This window comes from Heptranchias perlo, chromosome 28 (genome assembly GCF_035084215.1).
Source record: "Heptranchias perlo isolate sHepPer1 chromosome 28, sHepPer1.hap1, whole genome shotgun sequence".
Taxonomy (NCBI): Eukaryota; Metazoa; Chordata; class Chondrichthyes; order Hexanchiformes; family Hexanchidae; genus Heptranchias; species Heptranchias perlo.
The window spans coordinates 41,505,527-41,525,595 of NC_090352.1; the positions used below are offsets into that span (position 1 = coordinate 41,505,527).

The 20,069-nt window shown below is 45.2% G+C and overlaps 1 protein-coding gene across 1 annotated transcript in view; it reads left to right on the forward strand.

The window, feature by feature from the left end:
• The window catches only part of LOC137299218 (integrin alpha-E-like), a 223,693-nt gene that overhangs the window by 173,393 nt on the left and 30,231 nt on the right, over positions 1-20,069 (forward strand). Inside the window, exons 26-28 of the mRNA XM_067967881.1 lie at positions 1,112-1,169; positions 9,554-9,646; positions 16,779-16,853. Coding sequence (XP_067823982.1) covers positions 1,112-1,169; positions 9,554-9,646; positions 16,779-16,853 — 226 coding nt within the window. The remainder of the gene's footprint in view (positions 1-1,111; positions 1,170-9,553; positions 9,647-16,778; positions 16,854-20,069) is intronic.

Sequence of the window (20,069 nt, forward strand, 5' to 3'; positions counted from 1 at the left end):
GCTGCATTCAAAATCCCTGCGGCTAAGCTGAAAGTAACCTTTACAATTCTTTTCTCTTTACTTTTCTCCACGAATTTACCCTTTTTGACCCTCGTCTTCTGAAGGCCATGCACAGTTCAGGTGCTGGTTGCCCTTCAGTGTTTTGCCCTCAAGGTTATTATTTATGTAGAACCTAGACACTGAATGTTGGCAGTTTTGCCTGAGGGGGGATCCCAGTCATGTCCACACATGCACACTTTTCAACAAGAGATAATGGAGAATGATTAAGAGTGTGAACCCTGCCCATTTTTCCCTATTTAGCAGAGGGTCACTGAAATCAATCAAATGTTGCTGGCCAGCTCTGGCAGCCTTGCACCATTCTCCATGTCATGGGTGACTACCCCTTATGCTAAAACCCCCTTCCCTGGAGGCTCCATTTGTAGTCCTTATCGCACAAGAAGGTTGTGAAGTGCGCAGCAAACCGCAATGATGTCTGATATTGGCTGGGCTTTGTTGGAGAAAACCCCAGACCTTCCATAGTTTCAAGATTCCATTGTATGCTTGATAATGGTCCTTGTAGAACGTGGATCTTTTTGTACCTGTGTTAAGCAGATATCACCAGATGTCACATGCCAGGCCTGCAGTGGGTAGCCTTGGTCTAGAAAGATCCAACCTGTATTGTCCAGGGTCAAACAATGGGGAATGGATGCCACTTAGAATACTTCTAATGCTAAACAAATCACTTTCTGCAGCCAAAGAAAGCAATTTTGCACAGTAACAGCTATCAGTGGCCGAGCCTTTTTGCTATTTAAGAGTGTCTGACTTTGGCTACTGCTTTTGATTTGCGGGCAGGAGGAACTACTGTAGCGCGGGTGTGAAGGACATGGAATCACTTCGGCTGCATTAATGTACATTCATCAAACTTCTGCTTGTTTCAATTGGGAGTTTCCACTGCTGACCAGACTCTGCCTTATTTCACAATTTATTAGGCCACGTCTGCACCCAGAATTGGGGCGTAACAGGCATGAAAATTGTCAGCATTGTGTGTTTTTCTGCTGCGCAGGCTTCTATCGCTAAAGAAAAGTATTGTAACAAATGTTCCCAATTAACCAAGGTGTTCAATTTATTACAGAAATCAAATAACAAAAGTTGATATCCGCAATGATGGTGTAGTAAAGTTTAATTTCCAGGTATGGTGTGTTATGTTTACCAGTGATTAACTCTTCATGCACGATCACAGTTTGGTTAGAATAAGCCAAATTCGCTGCAGAGTGACAGTGCTGGTTATTGTCACATCTAAGCAGGTGAAACGTGTAAATCCTTTTCTACAAAGTGATATCTTGATGAAATTAACTCTGTTCAACAAACATTGGCACAGTTTGACAATTTAAAGTGTTAAAGACTATGCTGATGTTCTGACTCTGGCACTAGTATGGGTTAGTGTTAGGGTTAGGGTAACCTAGTGGTTATGGTTCTGGACTGTTAGGATTAGTTAAGGTAACCTAGTGGTTATGATTCTGGACTGTGTTAGGGTTGGATAGCGTTAGGGTAACCTAGTGTTTATGGTTCTGGACTAAGAACCCAGAGGCAAGTTGTGAAATTGAACTCACAAAATCTAGTCTGACTATGGAAGCTGATGGTTTGTTGTAAAAACCCACTGGTTCACTAATGCCCTTCTGGGTAGCCCCCTACTAGGTCTGGCCTACACGAGACTCCAATCCCACACGGTGTGGTTGACTCAATGCCCTCAGGGTAAATAGGGATTAAGCAATAAATACTGAATTGCCAGTATCACCCACATCCCAAGAACACATTTTAAAAAAGTTTTCTACACCAGGAATCCAGGGGCAGGTCAGCATTTTTCAAACTGCCCTTTGGTGCCAGTGCTAATTAATTTCTTTACCTCGGAGAACTGTCAAGAAAAAACATGGGAACACAACAGCTCAAAGATTCAAGTCCGAATAGAAGTTTTAATGTTGGCTCGTTTGGTAGAAAGGGATCACTGTTTTAAAACATTAGGTAGAAAAGGATCATTGTTTTAAAATATTAACAGCTGGAAATGTGGTAAATAGTGAGGGGGATAGTAGCAGTCTTCAGGAGGACATAGACAGACTGGTGAAATGAGCTGACACATGGCAGATGAAATTTAACGCAGAGAAGTGTGAAGTGATGCATTTTAGTAGGAAGAATGAGGAGAGGCAATATAACTAAATGGTACAATTTTAAAGGGGGTGCAGGAACAGAGAGACCTGGGGGTGCACATACACAAATATTTGAACGTGGCAGGACAAGTTGATATAGCTGTTCGAGGAAGAGTGATCATAATATGATAGAATTTCATATTGAGTTTGAAAGTGACGTACTTAAGTCCGAAACTAGAGTCTTAAACTTAAATAAAGCCAATTACATAGGTATGAGGGGTGAGTTCTCAAAGGTGGATTGGCAAATTAAATTAAAGGATTTGACAGTTGAAAAGCAATGCAAACATTTAAAGAAATATTTCAATATTCTCAACAAGTATACATTCCATTGAGAAATAAAAACTCCATGGGAAAAGTGACCCACCCGTGGCTAAGAAAAGAAGTTAAGGAGAGTATTAGATTGAAAGAAGAGGCCTTTAATGTTTCTAAGAAGAGTTATAAGCCTGGGGATTGGGAGAGTTTTAGAAACCAACAAAGGACAACCAAAAAATTGATTAAAAGGGAGAAAATAGAATATGAAAGTAAACTAGCAAGAAATATAAAAATGGATTATAGGAGCTTCTACAAGTATGTAAAAAGGAAGAGTAGCAAAAGTAAACGTTGGACCCTTAGAGGCTGAGACAGGAGAAATTATAATGGGGAATCAGGAAATGGCAGATGCGTTAAACAAATATTTTGTATCTGTCTTCACAGTAGAAGACACAAAAAACGTATCAAAAATAGTGGGGAACCAAGGGGTAAATGAGAGTGAGGAACTTAAAACAATTAATATAACTAGAGAAAAAGTACTGGACAAACTAATGGGACTAAAAGCCAACAAATTCCCTGGCCAGTAAGCCTGACATTGGTCATCAGGAAAATGCTGGAATCCATTATTAAGGAAGTGGTAACAGGGCACTTAGAAAATCATAACATGATTAGGCAGAGTCACCGTGGTTTTATGAAAGGGAAATCATGTTTGACAATTTTATTAGAGTTTTTTGAGGATGTAACTAGCAGGGTAGATAAAGGGGAACCAGTGGATGTAGTGTATTTGGATTTTCAAAAGGCTTTCGATAAGGTGCCACATAAAAGGTTGTTAAACAAGGTAAGGGTTCATGGGGTTGGGGGTAATATATTAGTATGGATAGAGGATTGGATAACGGACCAAAAACAGAGAGTAGGGATAACTGGGTCATTCTCAGGTTGGCAGGCTGTAACTAGTGGGGTGCCGTAAGGATCAGTGCTTGAGCCACAACTATTTACAATCTATATTAATAACTTAGATGAAGGGACCAAGTGTGATGTATCCAAGTTTGCTGACGATACAAAACTAGGTGGGAAAGTAAGCTGTGAGGAGGACACAAAGGGCCCGATATTAGGATGGCGGCGGGTTTGCAGCGGGGGGTCGACTGGGCGTGTGGGTAACGCGCCCAGTGAAATCGGGGTGCTCTGCACGGAATTGCAGGCTAATTGGATCCACTTACCTGTGCTTCCGAGTTTCGCGCTGGAAAGCTACGCAGCGGGCGGACTGCGCATGCGCAGTATAGACTGTCAGCTGGAGGAGCCCTATTTAAAGGGGCAGTCCTCCACTGACTGACTGCTGCAGGAAATAGGAAAAATTACAGCATGGAGCAGCTCAGGGGGAAGGCTGCTCCCAGGTTTAATGATGCCTCACTCCAGGTATTATTGGATGGGGTGAGGAGGAGGGGGAGGACAGAGATCTTCCCACCCCCCCCCCAGCGGGCGGGAGGAAGCGGCCTGCCTCTGCCACCAAGAAGGCCTGGCTCGAGGCATACAGTGCAGGAGGCGCTTCAATGACCTAAGTAGGTCAGCCGAAGTGAGTACACTTACTCATTCCCCTACACTCTGTCTGCCACATCACCGCCCCCACCCCACATCTCCTTCTGCACTGCCAACACTACTCTATCACATCACTCCCCACACCCACTCAAAGCTCATCCTCATCTTACCTGCACTTACTCACCTCGCCAGTACTCATCCTGCCACTACCACTCAACCCAGTCCTCATACAATCTCATGGCTCTATCTCATACTCATCCTCTCATGGATCTCTTTCACAGTCAGCCTCACTCAACCTGCCACTACCTGTGCTGCAGCCACAGGGTATGCATCACATATGTGCAGTAGGCAGCGTAAGGCAAACGTGTTGTGAGCATGACGGGGATGCACAAGGGTGTATGAGGGTTTGTCATGGTTTTTACCTATATTTAATTTCTGATCAACTCACATAACATATTATATTGTCACCACTACTGCCACATCTTTGCAAATCTTGTCTGGTTTGTGCAATAATGCCCTTTCCTGACGATCACTATGAAGACCCACACCTGATGCCACCCATTGTGTCACTGCAGAGTGGGTGTAGGTGTATTTGCAGGGCTCTTTTGTGCAGACGACTGAGAGACATCGGCGATGTCCCCGGTGGCACCCTGGAAGGATGCGGAGGAGAAGTTGTTGAGGGCAGTGGTGACTTTGACAGCGACAGGTAAGAAGATGGTGCTCGGGCCAACCGGGAGCAGCTCGGCATGAAGGAGACTGCAGATGTCCACGACTACATGTCGAGTGACTCTGAGCCTCCGTGTGCACTGCTGCCCAGAGAGGTCCAGGAAGCTGAGCCTTGGTCTGTGGACCCTGTGGTGAGGGTAGAGCCTTCTGCGACGCATCTCTCTCTGCCGTTGCCCTCCCTCCTGCTGTGCAGGTGGATGTGTCACAGCACTGTGTTGTGGGGCTCAACGTGTCAGAGGTGGACGGCGAGGCTGGTGATGCTGTTCGTCCTCCGAGGAGGTCACGACTGCAGCTACGGCGGCCCCCATCCGGAAGATGTACATTTGAGGGGGTCCGTAAGGTAGGTACATGTGTCTGTACACGGGGTAAGTGTGCAAGTTGGTGAATTTTATTGTTAGGAGGAGGGTGGTGGAGGCCAAACTTTGTCCAAAGTGACAGAGTGGCCTCCTGCAATGAGTGAGGGTCTCCCCCCCGCCCCCCCACCTGTCAAATGGACCTTTGCAGCTGCCACAGGCTGATGGCTGCAACACGTCCATTTGAACTAGGAGTGTTTTCCCCAGTACGGGAAACAGTCCCAGTTGTTTGCAAAATCCCACCCCTCCTAAAATGTCATGTTAATCAGGTCTCTAAACAACCTAAAATAACTTAATGATTAGTTTAAGTGGCACCCCGCCGGCTTTAATTGCCGGCCGGAGTCCCACATGTGGGGGCTGCGCGCGCATGTCAGTGCATCACTGGGGAACCCGGAAGTGGGCGGGTTGGAGCCGGGTTCCAGACCCGCCCCAGGAATCCCCGATTTTCGCAGCCCCCTCGCCATGAATGGGGGTGCGAAAATCGAGCCCAAAGAGTCTGCAAAGGGATATAGACAGATTAAGTGAGTGAGAAAGAAGATGGCAGATGGAGTATAATGTGGGGAAATGTGAGGTCATTCAGTTTAGTAGGAAGAATAAAAAAACAGAATATTTTTAAATGGTGAGAAACTATTAAATGTTGGCGTTCAGAGAGACTTGGGTGTCCTCGTACAAGAAACACAAAAAGTTAGTATGCAGGTACAGCAGGCAACTAGGAAAGCATATGGCATGTTGGCCTTTATTGCAAGGGGGTTAGAGTACAAGAGTAAGGACATCTTACTACAGTTATACAGGGCTTTAGTGAGACCTCACCAGGATATACTTGCCTTGGAGGCGGTGCAACGAAGATTCACTAGATTAATTTCTAGGTAAAATGGGCCTATACTCTCTGGAGTTTAGAAGAATGAGAGGTGACCTCATTGAAACATATATGATTGAGGGGGCTTGACAGGGTAGATGCTGAGAGACTGTTTCCACTGGCTGGAGAGTGTAGAACGAGAGGGCATAGTCGCAGGATATGGGGTCGGCCATTCAAGACTGAGATGAGGAGGAATTTCTTCTCGCAGAGGGTTGTGAATCTTTGGAATTCTCTACCCCAGAGGGCTGTGGACTGCTGAGTCATTGAATATATTCAAGGCTGAGAGGGATAGATTTTTGCTCTAGGGGAATCTAGGGATATGGGGATCAGGCGGGAAAGTGTAGTTGAGGTCAAAGATCAGCCATGATCTGATTGAATGGCGGAACAGACTCAATGGGCCATATGGCCTACTCCTGCTCCTATTTATCATAGAATCATAGAAGTTACAACATGGAAACAGGCCCTTCGGCCCAACATGTCCATGTCGCCCAGTTTATACCACTAAGCTAGTCCCAATTTCCTGCACTTGGCCCATATCCCTCTATACCCATCTTACCCATGTAACTGTCCAAATGCTTTTTAAAAGACAAAATTGTACCCGCCTCTACTACTGCCTCTGGCAGCTCGTTCCAGACACTCTCCACCCTTTGAGTGAAAAAATTGCCCCTCTGGACCCTTTTGTATCTCTCCCCTCTCACCTTAAATCTATGCCCCCTCGTTATAGACTCCCCTACCTTTGGGAAAAGATTTTGACTATCTACCTTATCTATGCCCCTCATTATTTTATAGACTTCTATAAGATCACCCCTTAACCTCCTACTCTCCAGGGAAAAAAGTCCCAGTCTGTCTAACCTCTCCCTATAAGTCAAACCATCAAGTCCCGGTAACATCCTAGTGAATCTTTTCTGCACTCTTTCTAGTTTAATAATATCCTTTCTATAATAGGGTGACCAGAACTGTACACAGTATTCCAAGTGTGGCCTCACCAATGCCCTGTACAACTTCAACAAGACATCCCAACTCCTGCATTCAATGTTCTGACCAATGAAACCAAGCATGCCGAATGCCTTCTTCACCACCCTATCCACCTGTGACTCCACTTTCAAGGAGCTATGAACCTGTACTCCTAGATCTCTTTGTTCTATAACTCTCCCCAACGCCCTACCATTAACGGAGTAGGTCCTGGCCCGATTCGATCTACCAAAATGCATCACCTCACATTTATCTAAATTAAACTCCATCTGCCATTCATCGGTCCACTGGCCCAATTTATCAAGATCCCGTTGCAATCCTAGATAACTTCTTCACTGTCCACAATGCCACCAATCTTGGTGTCATCTGCAAACTTACTAACCATGCCTCCTAAATTCTCATCCAAATCATTAATATAAATAACAAATAACAGCGGACCCAGCACCGATCCCTGAGGCACACCGCTGGACACAGGCATCCAGCTTGAAAAACAACCCTCTACAACCACCCTCTGTCTTCTGTCGTCAAGCCAATTTTGTATCCAATTGGCTACCTCACCTTGGATCCCATGAGATTTAACCTTATGTAACAACCTACCATGCGGTACCTTGTCAAAGGCTTTGCTGAAGTCCATGTAGACCACGTCTACTGCACAGCCCTCATCTATTTTCTTGGTTACCCCTTCAAAAAACTCAATCAAATTCGTGAGACATGATTTTCCTCTCACAAAACCATGCTGACTGTTCCTAATTAGTCCCTGCCTCTCCAAATGCCTGTACATCCTGTCCCTCAGAATACCCTCTAACAACTTACCCACTACAGATGTCAGGCTCACCGGTCTGTAGTTCCCAGGCTTTTCCCTGCCGCCCTTCTTAAACAAAGGCACAACATTTGCTACCCTCCAATCTTCAGGCACCTCACCTGTAGCTGTCGATGATTCAAATATCTCTGCAAGGGGACCCGCAATTTCCTCCCTAACCTCCCATTACGTCCTGGGATACATTTTATCAGGTCCCGGAGATTTATCTACCTTGATGCGCGTTAAGACTTCCAGCACCTCCCTCTCTGTAATATGTACACTCCTCAAGACATCACTATTTATTTCACCAAGTTCCCTAACATCCATGCCTTTCTCAACCGTAAATACCGATGTTAAATATTCATTTAAGATCTCACCCATCTCTTGTGGTTCCGCACATAGATGACCTTGTTGATCCTTAAGAGGCCCGACTCTCTCCCGAGTTACTCTTTTGCCCTTTATGTATTTGTAGAAGCTCTTTGGATTCTCCTTTGCCTTATCTGCCAAAGCAATCTCATGTCCCCTTTTTGCCCTCCTGATTTCTCTCTTAACTCTACTCCGGCAATCTCTATACTCTTCAAGGGATCCACTTGATCCCAGCTGCGTATGCATGTCATATGCCTCCTTCTTCTTTCTGACTAGGGCCTCAATCTCCCGAGTCATCCAAGGTTCCCTACTTCTACCAGCCTTGCCCTTCACTTTATAAGGAATGTGCTTACCCTAAACCCTGGTTAACACACTTTTGAAAGCCTCCCACTTACCAGACGTCCCTTTGCCTGCCAACAGACTCTCCCAATCAACTTCTGAAAGTTCCTGCCTAATACCATCAAAATTGGCCTTTCCCCAATTTAGAATTTTAACTTTTGGGCCAGACCTATCCTTCTCCATAGCTATCTTAAAACTAATGGAATTATGATCACTGGTCCCAAAGTGATCCCTCACTAACACTTCTGTCACCTGCCCTTCCTTATTTCCCAAGAGGAGGTCAAGTTTTGCCCCCTCTCTAGTCGGGCCATCCACATACTGAATGAGAAATTCCTCCTGAATACACTCAACAAATTTCTCTCCATCCAAGCCCCTAATGCTATGGCTGTCCCAGTCAATGTTGGGAAAGTTAAAGTCCCCTACTATTTCTTATGTTCTTAAAAGGCATATGGGATCCTTGGCTTTATAAATAAAGGCATACAGTACAAAAGCAAGGGAGTTATGCGAAATCTTTATAAATCATTGGTTAGACCTCAGCTGGAGTATTGTGCCCAATTCTGGGCACCACACTTTTGAAAGGATGTCAAGGCCTTAGAGAAGGTGTAGAGGAGATTTACCAGAATGGTGCCAGGGATGAGGGACTTCAGTTATGTAGAGGCACTGGAGAAGCTGTGGTTGTTCTCCTAGGAGCAGAAAAGATTAAGGGGAGGCTTAATAGAGATATTCAAAATTATGAAGGGTTTTGATCAAGTAAATAAGGAGAAACTGTTTCCACTGGCGGGAGGGTCAGTAACCAGAGGACACAGATTTAAAATAATTGGCGAAGAACCATGGGGGAGATAAGGAGAATTTTTTTTTATGCAGCGAGCTGTCATGATCTTGAATGCGCTGCCTGAAAGGGTGGTGGAAGCAGATTCGATAATATTTTTCAAAAGGGAATTGGAAAAATACTTAAAAAGGAAAAAATTGCAGGGCTCCGTGGAAAGAGCAAGAGAGTGGGACTAATTGGATAGCTCTTTCAGAGAGCCAGCACCAGCACAATGGGCCGAATGGCCTCCTCCTGTGCTGTATTATTTTATGATTCTAACTGCTTTACCTTGGAGAGGCTCTAATTCTCAATATCACGAGCATACTGACTCTATTTGTACAATAGATTTTATTCTCTGTGCTCCTCTCACAGGTCACCATGGATAACCCTTACAATGCTTCAGTAAATCTAATAATATCAATCCCAACAGAAGTACGGGGTCGGAAAATTCTCATCGTGCCACAGGTAATGCTGAATTTAACCTGATTTTCTCTTTCCCAGAGTGCACTGATTCAATACATTTATCACTTTCAGCCAATATCAAAATAGACACCGATAACAAGAACTGGTACAGGGGTACCATAGGAACATAGGAACAGGAGTAGGCCATTCAGCCCCTCGTGCCTGCTCCACCATTTGACAAGATCATGGCTGATCTATGATTGAACTCCATATACCCGCCTTTGGCCCATATCCCTTAATACCTTTGATTGCCAAAAAGCTGTCTATCTCACATTTAAATTTAGCAATTGGGCTAGTATCAATTGTCGTTTGCGGAAGAAAGTTCCAAACTTCTACCACCCTTTGTGTGTAGAAATGTTTTCTAATCTCGCTCCTGAAAGGTCTGGCTCTAAATTTTAGACCGTGCCCCCTCCTCCTAGAATCCCCAACCAGCGGAAATAGTTTCTCTCTATCCACCCTATCTGTTCCCCTTAATATCTTATAAACATCGATCAGATCACCCCTTAACCTTCGAAACTCCAGAGAATACAACCCCAATTTGTGTAATCTCTCCTCGTAACTTAACCCTTGAAGTCCAGGTATCATTCCAGTAAACCTACGCTGCACTCCCTCCAAGGCCAATATGTCCTTCCGAAGGTGCGGTGCCCAGAACTGCTCACAGTACTCCAGGTGCGGTCTAACCAGGGTTTTGTACAGCTGCAGCATAACTTCTGCCCCCTTGTACTCCAGTCCTCGAGATATAAAGGCCAGCATTCCATTAGCCTTCTTGATTATTTTCTGCACCTGTTCATGACACTTCAATGATCAATGTACCTGAACCCCTAAGTCCCTTTGGACAAGCACTGTTTTTAACTTTTTACCATTTAGAAAGTACCCTGTTCTATCCTTTTTTGATCCAAAGTGGATGACCTCACATTTGTCAACATTGAATTCCATTTGCCGCAGTTTTGCCCATTCACCTAATCTATCAATATCGCTTTGTAATGTTTTCATCTACACTGCTTACAATGCCACCAATCTTTGTGTCATCGGCAAACTTCGATATGAGACTTTCTATGCCTTCATCTAAGTCGTTAGTAAATATTGTGAATAATTGAGGCCCCAAGACAGATCCCTGCGGGACTCCACTAGTCACATCCTGCCAATGTGAGTACCTACCCATTATCCCTACTGTCTGTCGCCTTTCACTCAGCCAACTTCCTAACCAAGTCCGTACTTTTCCCTCGATTCCATTGGTTTCTATCTTAGCTAACAGTCTGGAAGTCCATATAAATAACATCCATTGACATTCCCCTGTTCACTACTTTAGTCACCTCTTCAAAAAATTCAATCAGGTTTGTCAGGCACGACCTACCTTTCACAAATCCATGCTGGCTCTCTCTGATTAACTGAAAATTCTTGAGGTGTTCAGTCACCCTATCCTTAATTATAGACTCCAGCATTTTCCCCACAACAGATGTTAGGCTAACTGGTCTATAATTCCCCGGTTTCCCCCCTCTCTCCTTTTTTAAAAAGCGGAGTGACGTGTGCAATTTTCCAATCCAGAGGGACAGTTCCTGAATCTAGCGAACTTCGAAAGATTATAGTTAGGGCATCCGCAATCTGCTCACCTACTTCCTTTAAAACCCTGGGATGGAAACCATCTGGTCCTGGGGATTTGTCACTCTTTAGTGCTATTATTTTCTTCATTACTGTTGCTTTACTTATGTTAATTTTATCGAGTCCCTGTCCCCAATTCAATATTAGTTTTCTTGGGATTTCCGGCATGCTATCCTCTTTTCCAACTGTAAATACTGACGCAAAGTAATTGTTCAATATGTCTGCCATTTCCCCATTGTCAATGACAATATCCCCACTTTCAGTTTTTAAGGGGCCAACACTGCTCCTGACCACCCTCTTTTTCCTAATGTAAGTATAAAAGTTCTTCGTATTGGTTTTGATATCCCTTGCGAGTTTCTTTTCATACTCTCGTTTTGTAGCTCTTACTATCTGTTTTGTGACCCTTTGTTGACCTTTGTATCTTTCCCATTCGCCAGGATCTGTGCCATTTTTTTGCCTTTTTGTATGCCCTTTCCTTATGTCTTATGCTGTCCCTTACCTCTTTCGTTGTCCATGGCTGTTTTTTTGGCAAGCAGAGTTCTTGCCCCTCGGGTATAAACCGATTGTGCATCACGTTAAATGTTTCTTTAAACATTTCCCACTGATCATCAGTCGTTTTACCCATTAACAGATTTGCCCAGTTTACTGTGGACAGGCTCTGCCTCATCGCATTGAAGTCGGCCGTACCCAAGTCTAGAATCTTAGCAGCTGACTCACTTTTTTCCCTTTCAAACACTACATTGAACTCGATCATGTTATGATCACTATTGGATAGATGTTCACGTACAGTTAAGCCGTTAACTAAATCTGGTTCATTACTCATTACTAAACCTAGTATGGCTTGCCCCCTTGTTGCCTCTAGGACATACTGCTGTAGAAAACTATCCCGAACACACTCAAGAAATTCACTACCTTTCTGACAGTTGCTCCTCTGCTTTTCCCGATCTATGTGAAGGTTAAAGTCCCCCATTAAGACCACTATGCCTTTCTTACACGCTTGTCTAATCTCTGCATTTATACAATCTAGCACTTCAGAGCTGCTGCCAGGGGTCCTATACACAACTCCCACTATAGTCTTAGATCCTTTCCTATTTCTCAATTCAACCCATACGCTCTCTGTTGGCTACTTACCTCTCGTTATATCCTCCTTTATCGTTGAAGTGATTTCATCTCTAATCGTTAAGGCTACTCCTCCCCCTCTTCCATTTTCCCTGTCTCTCCTGTAGACCTTATAACCCGGTATATTTAGTTCCCAATCCTGACCATCCTGCAGCCATGTCTCAGTAATAGCTATGATGTCATATCCTCCAATTTGAATTTGAACCTGTAGTTCATTTAATTTATTCCTTATACTCCGTGCATTTGTATATAGAACTCTTAGTTGGGCCACACACCCTAGCCTGACCTTCAGCTTTGATGCTGGGTTAATCGCCTTACGCCTTCTAGTTTTCACTTTATCTGTAGTGTCTAAAGTACACTTTCTTTTTGCTGCTCTACGCTTTTCCCTTTCACTTGTTCTTGAACAACTGTTTGTACTATTTGTATTGTAAATTCCCCCTGGGTCTTCCCCTCTCTTGCTGCTCTCAACTTTACTCCCTTCTGACTCCCTGCTCAGGTTCCCATCCCCCTGCCACTCTAACCCTAACCCTGGTTTATACCTTCCCCACAGCACTAGCAAACACCCCCGCGAGGACATTGGTCCCGGTCCTGCTCGGGTGTAACCCGTCCCGCTTGTACAGGTCCCATCTTCCCTCGAACCAGTCCCAATGTCCCAGGAATCTAAATCCCTCCCTCCTACACCATCACTTTAGCCACGCATTCATCCGGTCTATTCTCCTGTTCCTATACTCACTAGCACGTGGCACTGAGAGTAATCCTGCGATCACTACCTTTGAAGTCTTGCTTTTTAATTTATCTCCTAACTCCTTCAATTCACCTTGCAGGACCTCATCCCTTTTTTTACCTATGTCGTTGGTACCGATATGGACCACCACTACTGGCTGTTCACCCTCCCCCTCCAGAATGTCCTGCAGCCGCTCCGCAACATCCTTGACCCTGGCACCTGGGAGGCAACATACGATCCTCGAGTCACGTTTGCGGCCACAGAAACGCCTATCTGTTCAACTTACAATTGAATCCCCAATCACTATAGCCCTGCCACTCTTCTTCCTCCCCTCCTGTGCAGCTGAGCCACGCGTGGTGCCACAAATTTGGCTCTTGCTGCTTTCCCCTGATTAGCCATCTCCCCCAACAGTATCCAAAGCAGTATATCTGTTTGAGAGGGAGATGGCCCAGGGGACTCCTGCTCTACCTGCCTAGTCCTTTTACTCTGCCTGGCGGTCACCCATTTCCTTTCTGTCTGTGTAATCTTTACCTGCGGTGTGACCACCTCACTGAACGTGCTATCAACGATAGTCTCAGCATCAAGGATGCTCCACAACAAATCCACCCGCAGCTCCAGCTCCGAAATGCAGTTAGCCAGTAGCTGCAGCTGGACACACTTCCTGCACACATGGTCGCCAGGGACACTGGTAGTGTCCATGACTACCCACATAGTGCAGGAGGAGCATATCACTGGTGCAAGCTGTGCTGCCATGACTTGCCTTAGATTTACCCTGAGTTCACTTCTCAGACTCTCCTCCCGCTCTCGGTCTCTCCTTTTATACTGTGCTCACCTCTCGGATTCTCCTGCCTCACCTGTGACGTCGCACAGTAGTTTTCTCTTGTTGCAGGTCTGCTGCTGCTTTTATTCCCCACTCTCAGTCTTCTGCCGCTCAGGTCCGCCGCCGCTCAATGGAAAAAGTTAGGAAAAGCAAGGCAAAGCAGCACCTCCTTCCCCCACTTCACCAAACTCCCACACTCACCAAACTCGCAGCTGCTTCACTCTGTCCTGCCGCACTCCGTGCTGTTGCAGTACCAGACCTGGTCTCGCTCCAGTATCAGGGGTACCAGTACTAGACCTGGACTGACTCCAGTATCAGGGCTACCAGTACTAGACCTGGTCCAGCTCCAGTATCAGGGGTATCAGTACTAAACCTGGACTGACTCCAGTATCAGGGGTATCAGTACTAAACCTGGACTGACTCCAGTATCAGGGGTACCAGACTAGACCTGGACTGACTCCAGTATCAGGGGTACCAGACTAGACCTGGACCAACTCCAGTATCAGGGGTATCAGTACTAGACCTGGACTGACTCCAGTATCAGGGGTCTCAGTACTAGACCTGGACTGACTCCAGTATCAGGGGTATCAGTACTAGACCTGGACTGACTCCAGTATCAGGGGTACCAGAGTTAGACTTGGATTTTCATTTCTCTCCATTCTGTAAGTTGCAATCTGCAATTAGCAATGTACCACCGCTGTTTATTTCTAGCCATATTACCGGTAACATGTCAAACTGCTTTGCAGCCTAAGCTATCACGTATACATTGTGTTTTGCCACTGCTATGCATGATTTATGCTGTGATAAGTCAGCTCCGTCAGTGATTGTGTCAGAAGCTGGAAAAAGATAAAGGACTTTGAGGATGCTGCTTGAATATAACTACAGGAGGAGCCCATGGAGTTGCAGATGCTACATGGATTATAGCTGTTCAGAACTGAACCAGTTTTTCATGTGTGACGATAGTGTATCTCTTGGTCACACTGTGCAAGTGGAGACTCAGTACGATCCAGAATATCAGGCACTGAAGTTTCCTGAAACAAGCAATGCTTTTTTTGGAGTGGTAGTTGTCACTTTGAGAGCTTTGACTCACCTCTGTGTTGGATTAGATTTGGGCCTGGATTTTCCTTTTGGTTACTGCCTGTCTTTGGGCAATCCATGAGCTGTAATGGTGGAAAATGGGAGGGGAGGCTTACCACCAAAACCTCTCCCTAAGAAACTGCTGCGTTGTTCTGAGACAGTCCCCATGCACATTTGATGCTATGCAAGTATCTTTTTAAAGTCAGGACCTGTGTAATCTGCGTTCTGATGCTCTTCAGCTGAATGGCAACATCTCCAGACCCTCTGGTAGTCAATGGCTTCCTCCTCATCTTCCAATCCATGCTCCTTCTGCCCATTCATACTCTGTGCAACACCCTGTGCACTCACCTCTGGCTAACTATCTAATGCTCCTTGGATGGATACCACTGGGCTAATATTTGGCAGGAGAGGATGATTGATGACACGTGCAACAAAGTGCTGACGGAAGCAGAGGAACCTGATACATCATCACATCCTCATCCTCCTCTGCTTCTTGTGTCATTTCTGGAGGAGAGGTTAGAATGGAGTTCTGAGGAACAAAATTCACTTGTGACTTTCAGTAGAAGGAGTGATGTGAGAGCTTCATGGTCTAGTTTGCTGATTGGTAATGTGGGACACAATAAGGTGAGAAGGAGGAGAAGCCAATTGGCATGATGATCTTGCAGCTGGTGCCTGAACGCCGACTCCCCCATCTTCTAATCCTATGTTGGCTACCTCCCCAGGACTTCCAAAGCTTTCTTCTCGTGTGCAGAGATTCTAACCAATATCTTTCTTGTGTTATGGGAGTCTTCTACTTTTAAAAAAGTGCAAAAATTAAAGATGTGCTCTGGTTGCCCTGAGTTGCAGTCAAACCGTGTCTCAACAAGCAGACCATAATGTGTGTGATGACAGGCCCATGAACCAATTAATTACATATCGTGTGAAGCTTTAAGTGGGTATCATGAACGTAAGGGAGTGAGTGAAGGAACACTTGCAAGTGAAGACTGCCAGTGTCAAGGACCCACCAGGGCATTAATGGAACACTCTTGAACTACTTTAGTGTAGTGAGGGGGAGGTAGCTATAAGTGGCCGACAGGTTTAATGTGGTGCATTCTTGGAAGGTATGACGAGCTGCTGTTACCTTGCCTGACTTGGTGAGGTCATTAAGTTTCTTGTACTGGGACTGACTGCCCTGGTCACCTCTACCGACTGGGCTTGTGCACTTTCTTTTCAGGGCCTTTGACACACGGTCCCAAACAGAGCCTCCTTCCTCTGCCATACTTGGTCCAGCAGCACATCTACTGTTGCCTTAGAGGACCTCGAGGCTCTGAGCTCTGCATCACACCCAGCAAACTTTACATCCACTTTCTACCAAAGCTTGTTTTCATGCTGCCCAGACCACTCAGCTGCTGCAAATATTTAAATGCTGTATTGGCCATTTCCCACCTTCAAATGAGTGAGCTCCCAACCAGAGCCACTGACAGTCAGGAAAGCATCCAAAGTGGTCAAATTAGGCTGATTCCAGAATCTTTCAGTGGGGCTCGTGCTGTGGCAATCAGGCAGCAAACATCCCATCCCATCACTGGAGGGCAGGCAGCACCCTAAAATCACACACAGCAACTTCAGGAGAGGGGATCAGAGGCTTGGGGGAAATGAGGAGGGAAAAAGAAAGATTGCACTAAATGACTTAATTTATTTTTAATTTACTTTTTTTTATATCCCTGGTCAAGAATTTTCACTCATAATTTTTATTGACTGATGTCAGATTCAGGCCATTGGTTGGATACCTGGAATGAAACAGTCTGTTCTTTTCACAGAAATCTTTGAAACATTGTCAGAAAACACAGAAGATCTTAAAACAACAGTCAGCACAGAAAGAAAAAGATCAATGGGTACTTTTTAAATTGTTTATCTAACTCTTTATATGGTATATCCTCTATTCAACCAAACAAAATAATGTTGACAGTATCAGCAACGGAATCTCCCCAAGATACATTGCCACGTCCCCACCCTGCGCCCAATAGCCTTGCCCCTCCTGAGACACAGGACCTCCCATCCCCTGTGCACAGCTCCATCTAACACACTGACTTCCCGCAAAAGGCACCTCAACTCCGTGTCAAAGAATTTGAATATAATGGCCCATAAATTGCTCCGAGTGGTGAAACAACAAGCGCCCGCAGCTCTATCAACTTAAATAATGTACAAACTTACCGCAGTCTTCACTGCGGGAACTTCCTGCAATGCGAACCTAAGAAGAGCCGAGCATTAACTCCAGCGTAGGACCCATGGTAGGAGCAAGAGGATGGAGCTCTCCCCTCCACCAATCAGATTGTTCGCAGCTTGTCAAAAATGCTAGTCACTGCAAGCTGGAATGTAAAATCCAGGAAGTGAAAGGTACAACAGTAAAACATTTATAAAAACAGTTATAGGCAGCAAAAAAAAGAGGGTAGGAAATATCGAAGTAAATAAAAGAGACACATGGAAAAAGTAAAAAAAAAAAAATTCTTTTAAATTTTTAAACATTTTTTTTAAATTACCAAAAGCTGTTATAATCAGGAGTAATGAGACTCTACATTTTTAAACATAGGAACATAGGAACAGGAGTAGGCCATTCAACCCCATGTGTCTGCTCCGCCATTTGATAAGATCATGGCTGATCTGTGATCTAACTCCATATACCTGCCTTTGGCCCATATCCCTTAATACCTGTGGTTGCCAAAAAGCTATCTATCTCACATTTAAATTTAGCAATTGAGCTAGTATCAATTGCCGTTTGCGGAAGAGAGTTCCAAACTTCCACCACCCTTTGTGTGTAGAAATGTTTTCTAATCCCACTCCTGAAAGGTCTGGCTCTAATTTTTAGACTGTGCCCCCTACTCCTAGAATCCCCAACCAGCGGAAATAGTTTCTCTTTATCCACCCTATCCGTTCCCCTTAACATCTTATAAACTTCGATCGGATCACCCCTTAACCTTCGAAATTCCAGAGAATACAACCCCAATTTGTGTAATCTCTCCTCGTAACTTAATCCTTGAAGTCCGGGTATCATTCTAGTAAACCTACACTGCACTCCCTCCAAGGCCAACATGTCCTTCCGAAGGTGCGGTGCCCAGAACTGCTCACAGTACTCCAGATGCGGTCTAACCAGGGATTTGTATAGCTGCAGCATAACTTCTGCCCCCTTGTACTCCAGTCCTCTAGATATAAAGGCCAGCATTCCATTAGCCTTATTGATTATTTTCTGCACCTGTTCATGACACTTCAATGATTTATGTACCTGAACCCCTAAGTCCCAAAAGTTAATTTTTAGTTGTTTGGCAATCATTAAGAATTAGTTTAGACCTGGTATATTTCAGTGTACCTGTTTTGTGGCAATATTAGTTAGTTTCCAGCTCGGCAGGAGAGCAAGTTGGCGGTGGTCCATTGATTCTGTTGATTGCAGCTGTGAGGTCCCTTTAACACGAACCTGTCACATCGCCAACAAACCAGGAAGAGCAAGTTCCGAATTTCTGTGTTTGCGCATGTGCGGATGCTGGAACTTGCTCTTTCATTTCGCCATTAACAACGGTAAGCGCTGTTGAGCTCACTGTTTCTTTTAAAGCAATTTCCAACCCAATATAAACTGTTACTCCCAGGCCCCTTTCTGGAAGAGTAAATCTGGAAGAAATCATGTAAAATGTCTTTCCATGTCCACACAATGTGCTAAAGCCTAATCGAAAGCTGATATAGAGGGTCATTTTAACCTAACCCTCCTGGTGGGTACGGGAGTGGTGGGGTTTGGGTCGCACCCAACGGATTGTAAAATCGGGCTGGGTGTAAAATGTGGGTCTTACCCAAACTTGCCCTTTCCTGGCGGGTGGGATAGGTTAAAAATTACCACCATATTATGAGAACGATATGGAGTAAAAATTCTACTCTGCGCTCCCAGAAAAATTATAGACCTTCAACTCATGATTTCCATTGTTTAAGGTGAATGGATGCAATATCACTGAAAGTTGGGGGGGGAGGTGGCTAGGAGCACAGGCGCAGAAAAATTACCCATAGAAATCTACAGAGGCTGTGCTAGGGCTTTACGATGCACTTGGAATTATGTTCAGTTTTGGTCACCAAGCCACAGAACAGATATCTCTGTGTTGGAGAACACGTAGAGAAAGGCAACAAGACAAATCAGATGGGTAAAGGGATGAGATTAGAGAAGTTCGAGTTCTACAGTCATAAAGATAGTGGAGGGGAACCTCATCAAACTTTATAAAATATTAGCTAATCACCGTGCAGCATTCAGATCAAGCAGTGGGTGGGGGAGGGAGTAACGACCCAGATGGGGAAGAGGCAGATGGTATGGGGAGGGGAGGGGGAAGAGTAAGGAGAAGATGGGTAGGAAAAGTGGAGGTACATGAGGGAGAGAAGGGGAGCGGAGGACAAAGCGAAGAGGGAGAGACAGAAATGGCAGGAAGGAGGGAAGGAGGCAAGAAAGGAAAGAGAGAAGGAGAGGGAGAGAGGGAGGAGATAGGAATAGGGAAGACCCGTAGTCCTCCTACAGTTCCTCCCATCCCTGTCCATCTCATCCTGTCTTTTCTTCCTCACTCTCCCCTTTCTCTTTCTCTCCTCCCTCCACCTCCCATTCCACTCTCTATTGCCACCATCATCCTTCTCCTCTCTGTCCTTCTCCCTTACACCCTCCATTCTCCCCTCTGTGGCTCCTACCCCTCTCCATTCCTCCCTCCTTTTGTTTCTCCAACCCGGTGAGCAGTGGCCCGGTGAGTTGGGGGCCCAGTGAGAGAAGGGCCTGGTAAGCGGGGGGAGCCCGGTGAGAGAGGGGCCCAGTGAGAGGGAGGACACTAGGCCCTTGGCAAGGCAGCACCAGGCAAACAGGCTGGCACCCATGATCAAATACTCTACGGACGGTGAAATGTGGAGATGCCGGGACGGGGATCAGCCATTGACAGGCTTGCTTTATAAATAGGATATTTGAAAGCTACCTAATTGAAGTTTTGTAGACTGTGAAGGGAAATACCGGTGTTGGTAAATTGTTCGCTGAGGTGAATGGTTCAAATACCAGGACACACAGGTTAAAAACCAGGATGTCTAGGAATAAGAAGGGAAGTCAC